Raw genomic sequence first — 7,129 nt, forward strand, 5'->3', positions numbered from 1 at the left:
GTTAAATATGGAAAGAATAAATATGAAAACAAAGGAAAGAAACCCCGATTATACATATGTTTACATTCTATTTTATATTGCAAAATGGTGGCGTGTTGAAATGACATTTTGTATGCAACATCAGAAAATTAAAGTTCCGGATAGATTTAAAGCATAACAATTATGAAAATTTGTTCTGATCCAAATATAAAAGCGTATTTGCTTTGTTATGTATGCCAACGTAGCTTTTCATAGGGTTTCGTTGATTTGATGACTGTCAAGATTCCTGAAAGGTGGCAGCTGCAAACAGTTTCCAAAGGGCAATGAGAATGGGGTAGGTTCGGTGCAGAAGGTATCCTTACTCTAAGGAAATAATAATGGAAAACAAAATTGCAGTTTTTATTTATTCGTTTTTGTTACATTTTCTTGTTTTCGTTTATTTTTGCTTTTATACAACTGGCGATAATTTTAGTATTTCTATTTATTGCTTTTAGTACGTTACCTTTGTGCTTTTCTTTTCTTTCTTTTTTTCTTTTTTCAAGAAGACTTTCAAATAATTGTGAAATAATTAGAAACGTTTCATTTGATGGCCTTTGTCCATATTTGGCATTTTTATGTCACTGAATTGTCACTCCTCACGAGTAACATTTTTTTATTCCATGCGCTCTTTCCTTCTCTCTCTCTCTCTCTCTCTCTCTCTATCTCTCTCTCACTCTCTCTCTCTCTCTCTCTCTCTCTCTCTCTCTCTCTCTCTCTCTCTCTCTCACACACACACACACACTATGTATATATATGGATGAGAGTGTGATATAAAGATCTATGTCCTCTTTCTCTTTATTATAGCCCTTTTTGTTAAACGCCATTCATTTTCGTTATATTTCCTGTTTTCGACATCCTCTCATCATTTTAATAAACAGCACATATCTTTCACACTTGGGCTATTAGATTCTTCTTTCTATCTTTTTCTCTCCACTTTTATTTAATTTTCCTGGAAAATTCCAGTATTCAGTAATTGTAAATAAATTCTGCTTCTTTTTCCTGCTGCTGAATACCAACGTTGCTATGGTGTTCTCAGCTTGTGAGAATATATTGTGTAAACCATTGCTTAAGGGGTTTTGCAAAATTGTTCGATTTATAACGCTAACCTGTAATATACTGTAATTTCTACAAAGAAAATTGTTCAGATATAAGCTAAGTAGTTAATGAATGCTTACTCGATGGTGTGCTTAATGGTTAGTAAATGCTAACGAAAAATATTTTTTTTTTTTGGTTTATATAAACATATATCATCTTGAAGTCTCTTTGGGACCGGTTCAAAATCAATGTCTGGTTATAACTTATTCTGATTCTCCTTTGTTAAACGTGTTCTCTGGTCCAGTTGCATACGTTCTTATACAGCATCTATTGCACACTGAATATAGTGTTAATTTTCACTAAAAGCAGCTAAGATTCATTCTATATCACAATCCAGAGCTTACAGCCCACAGCATAATCTAATTTGTGTATATAGTCTAAGCTTATTAAATCTTACTGTGACGATTGTTTTGGGCTGAAATTAAGTCAAGTGGGAAATCTAAGAGGACTTGAAATTGTGAAAGTCCAGTTTCAGATCACGTGTTCTCATTAACTTGAAATTTAATTTAAAACGACCTTCATGGAATCTATAATTTTGGGAATTTTCTTCTTTCTCTCTTCCAGGTGGTTTTTCGACGTTTGAACAAAGATATCCTGAACTCAGTGCTTTCTTAGATTCGGAAACCGAGTCTACCATTATTGGCCTCAGAAATTTATCTCTGTCAAGCGATTCGTCATATAATCTTCAAGATGAAGAATCAGATACAAGTCCATCGGATACATCGCCTTTACCAGTTCAAGTCTTACCGAATCTTTTTCTGGGCAATGCTAAGAACTCTCAAGAGCTTTCACTTTTGAAACAAAACGGCATCAAGTATATTCTTAATGTAACTGCCAACATGCCAAATATGTTCGAAAAAGACGATTCTTTTAAATATATGCAGATTCCCATCAATGATCACTGGTCTCAAAATTTGTCTATATTTTTCCCGAAAGCCATTGAATTTATCGGTAAGCTACATTTCTGTTACAGTTCACACTGCATCACATACACTCATACACATTTCTATAGTGATCTAGTGTCTTTAGGAGAAACATTACATAAAAAGTAGTCATAGATACCAAAAAGCAAAAAAACAGGATGATTACAGCTGGAATAGTCTTGATCATACGTCTGTTCGATCAAGATTCACTCTGTGTAAAACAGCCGTAATAACAACAACCGCACACGCACACACCTTTCTACATTAAGCATGTTTACACTAAGGAAGTATATTTCGCACATGTCACAGACAGTACCCTTATCTTATTCACATTTTGTCAAAGTCCTTTCTTTTTATTCTGCACCATTTACAAAACAATATATTTATCATTTAAACATCTGGCATTTAGGTTATGAACTGTTTCTTCTAATTATTTTGTCATAGTATTCAACACACCTCATTTCAACACCTATATTATATTCCTGCTTCATACGCATACACTTTTATATTACTGACATAGTATATTCACATTCACTGTGTATTATACCTTTTCTGAGCTACCTGTTAACATTTCACATTTTCTACGCTGTTACAATATCTTGTTTTCTGTCAGTGATAATTATTTTCAGTTTAATAATATTCAAATTTTATGTTCAGCAACATTCTGTACAAATATGTAAAGTATACCACTATTGTACACAACACTATGGCACAACACACACCTATTTATCAAACTCCGATGTATCTATATAGTTATTAATGAATTCAGATTTAATTGTTTACAATCTATTCAAATATAAACAAGTGAAAAGTTTACTGAAACGATTAAATATGCTATACGTGTTACCTTTTAATGATATTTAAAAGATGAAAACTTCTCAGGAACGCCTATTGCATATAACTCTAATAATAAAGTGGACACTAGCATGCTTGATGCAGTAAGCCAAAAATATTAATCAGGATTTCCTAACTTTCTTGCACCAAGTATTACTAGCACCCACATTCCTCTAAGTCCTAGGTTTAGACTTCACTTGGCCTGATATGAGTACTAGTAGCGAACTGAAATTCAATTCACTTGGTCAAGCTACTAACTGAGAAATCGGACGTTTGAATGACTAGTGAAGAAAATATTCAAGTTTCTATGTGTGCGCACACTAACCAGTGAACATACAGAGTACATTTATTAAATAACTACACCACATTCTTTCGGAAAAAACGCACAAGCTGAAATGCTAATGGACATGTGTACATAGTCGTGTATGCACATACATCAGAGAAGAGGGGAGCTAAAAAAAAAAAAATCAAACTTGTTCTCGAATTCAGTGTGGCCTGGATTTAAGTGAATATCGGTCCAGTTTCCCCAGTTATGTGTGTTATTGTTGGAAAACGAAGACAGCAGCCCATTAATTAGGAGCTGGCAGCGGAAACAGCGGCTCAAGGTCTGTTTAAATAGACACACCTGTTATTATTGTTCCTTATCAACAAGCATTGGCTGGTGGTGCTGGTGATAGCAATTTGTTATCTAAGACCAGCGGTGGCGTTCCTCCTCCTCCTCCTCCCACCTTTCCTCTTCTGAATGTCATAAATGTGACAGCACAGCACAAACAAATATTAATCGCTATTACAGGATCACAGTGATGATGGTTGCTGATAATGATGAATCACTCTACTACAATCTTCACTCTCACTCTCACTCTCTCCTGTTCCTCTTTTCTCCCTCTCATTTGCTTCTCTTTCTCTGTAACTCTCCTCCACAAATTCTCTCTCACTGTTTCTCCCTCTCCCTCCTCTCTATGCAAAATTTTCAACTCTGCAGCCAACTTATTTCTTCTTGATGGAACCTATTTACGACCGGGTGGACAGAGCCATTTGAAAGAATAGTTAGGTTTACTGACCAAAGATTGGTGCAGTGAGATACTTCCAAGAGGATATGGACAGGCAATTTCCCAGCAGTCTCTCCAGTATCTACCCCTATCATGTCGTCTTCCGTTCATATATAAAATATTTTACCAAAAGTTCCAACTCAATTTTATGTAAAGTTTGGAACGCTTCACCAAAACTCAACTCCTAAATAATTCACGCGCGCGATGATAATTAGATAATAAATTGTACGTGTGTGTGTGTGTGTGTGTGTGTTATCAGATAAAGTTCCTAGCTTGTGCTGACAACGGCGAGGAAGCATCTCCATAACGTCTTATTGAAGAAAGGAAGTTAAAAGATGGGATGCAGATGTGTTGTCAATCTTTCTCGTCTCTATTCAGCTATTTACACGTCCACATATAACCTATGCTTCTATTGTCAAATGAAGAATCATGGTGATGACTAATTATTTGTTGTTTAAAACCTCTAACCAGTTCTATATTTTACTTACATCTTTTGACAATTAATACCAGGTACAGGCACGCATACACGTACATAAATATGGGTTACCTGCAGCATAACCGGCTTTGAAGTAGTTGATATTTGTTATAAATACACTGTATATTATTGATGATGTAGATAGTGTGTCACAGGCATGTAGTTAGTTATGTATGTAAGAGAGAATGAATGTGTGTGAGAGTGAAATTATTTAGTATCAAATACTTTTTATTTTTCATTCGGTAACGTCTTCACATAAGCTTGTTGGTCAAGGTCTGTGTAAAGCAGATAAAAATATAATATACAGTAGAATTAGTATAACACTCCTAGTTATTATGCAAACTACAACTCCATACTTTGATATATTTATCCGACTGTACGTATTCGTGAAACACAGTCCACCTTCTTAACTAACCAAATTGTTCTCTCCCAAATAAATCATTCTCTTAATTTTAGGATTCTTATAAACTTTCTGCTTTAAAATCCATATAACTTGATAGATGTGTTCCCTTTACAGTAAATCATCGTTATACGCTTGAAGAAGAAAAAAATCCTTTGAAAATTTAAATATTAACTTTAAATTTTATACTAAAAGGAAATGAATTCTGAAATAATCGTTTCTAAATTGTAAGGAAAGCAAATTATTGTTGTGGTACAAATGTTTATAAAAAGAAAGGTACGAATCAAAGGAAGACTCTCTAAAACAGTCGACCGACAGGATATTGTAACCAGTTTCCCTCAAATCGCACCCATCATTTTTCCTTTTTTTTTTTTTTTTTTTTTTCCTGGACACCTTAAATAATGAGTGTTGTCCACTAGACAGTGCAGTCCCGTAGTCCTATATTCTACAAACCAGATGATGAGCCCATTTGAACTCCTTTAATCATACATCTCCTTGATCAATATTCGTTTCTTCTCTAGCACAAGGCCCGAAATTTTGGGCGAGGGGGCCAGTTGATTATATCGACCCCAGTATTCAACTGATACTTAATTTATCGACCCCGAAAGGATGAAAGGCAAAGTCGACCTCGGCAGAATTTGAACTCAGAGCATAAAAACAAACGAAATACCGCTAACGTTTCTGCTAGCTCGCTGCCTTTCCTCGATCGCTATTGACCTTAGGCTCAAGAATAACGTCAGAAAAGCATAGGCTACATGTTCATACACTAATATGAACATGTAGCCTACATGTATATAAATACTGTATTTGGCAATATGGAAAATGTAATTTTTTTCTACAAGCAAAAAAATAACCTTGGATATGACCGTACGTGGTTTTTTCTTGAGGTTAACCAAGGTCAGCCCCTTACAAAGACTTGTTGGTTCATTGCTTAACAATTGCAAATATTTTTTTATATTATAAAGCAGTTGATTTAACTAATATTGTTGATATAAATACACACATAATAACTGAATAAATAAAAAATAATAATTTAGAATATTTTGCTGCAGCTACTCGGCCTTTGTGCTGCCCTTTTTTTTTTTGTTTTTTCTTTACCATCCCCCAATGGCTACGCATAAAATGGCTGTCTCGTAACAGACATTTATTGTGTACCCACAGGCAGTGAACCGATTGTGTGGACGGGCTTCGGTAAATATGAAAAGAAAATTTTCCTAGACTTATATTTCCAAAATCAGTGTACGTCTTCCGTGCTGCAGTGTCCCCCGTGCCGCGAAATAACGATCCTTCGTAGCTGTAATATACAGTATATAGAATATAGAATCAGTCTTATAAAATGTATAAATATAGCAATATGCTGTTGACGACCAATTTAAGGATGATTAACTCTGTCTCTGTGTGTGTGTGTGTGTGTGTACGCGCGCACACACAACACACACAATTAAATGGTTCAAAACAGATAGAGTAGGATGGAGAAAACATCTGTTTTCCATTTTCAACTTCCTTCTTTAATTATTCAGACAGTTTTTGAGACGCTAAAAGAGCAAGCCAGACAGTTTGATTGGTATCACTTGTCAAAAGAGATAAGTAAACTATAGGACTGAATGTAGGTTAGAAGAAAATAAGAACTAACTAATAACAATGTTCATCATAATCTGTTTTACGTTCATTTTTCAATGTTTGCATAGGTTGGGTAGATTTGAGATGCACAGCTTTATATCATATTTTTAACACTAATACCGCCACCTTCTCAGCACTCTTAATCCAACTTCTCTACCACTTTTCACACCTTAATTTCAACCGCACTTCTAGTTCTCAGGCTCAAGTCGATCTGCTTCTTCTACCACTCCCTGAATCTCCGTCATGTGACAATAGTTATTTTACTATATCACTTCCTGTATTGATGACATCTGTCTCGCTTCACCTTCCTCTGAAGTCATCATACTTTAATGTACACAATCCTTACAGGCTCACCTACTTCGGATCTATTTTAAAACGGGGGCGCCAGTATTTTCTTAACGAAACACTAACGAAACACTTTGAAACTTGGGACACTGGTAGAATGTGTCATATAAAACATCTTTTACTCTTAGTCTTCTTAACAAAAAAAAGGAATTCGCAAGTTATTCCATGTTAAAGTTGTCGTATTTCTGTAATTTCAACCAATCACTGACGTCTATTCAGCTGAATAGAGTTACTGCTGGGCGGTCATAAAAATGTTACTCCCTGTGACATATTTCATCCGGTTTAATCGTAATTTATACGCATATATTGTTTATATAATAAATTACGCTGTGCGTATCTATGTGTGTAACAATTTTAGAGTTCGGATTCT

General features: G+C 35.0%; 1 protein-coding gene across 1 annotated transcript in view; it reads left to right on the top strand.

The window, feature by feature from the left end:
* The window catches only part of LOC106882329 (dual specificity protein phosphatase 7), a 29,916-nt gene that overhangs the window by 13,305 nt on the left and 9,482 nt on the right, over nt 1-7,129 (top strand). Inside the window, exon 2 of the mRNA XM_014932973.2 lies at nt 1,678-2,064. Within this exon, the coding sequence (XP_014788459.1) occupies nt 1,678-2,064 (387 nt within the window). The remainder of the gene's footprint in view (nt 1-1,677; nt 2,065-7,129) is intronic.

Source organism: Octopus bimaculoides, chromosome 3 (genome assembly GCF_001194135.2).
Source record: "Octopus bimaculoides isolate UCB-OBI-ISO-001 chromosome 3, ASM119413v2, whole genome shotgun sequence".
NCBI lineage: Eukaryota > Metazoa > Mollusca > Cephalopoda > Octopoda > Octopodidae > Octopus > Octopus bimaculoides.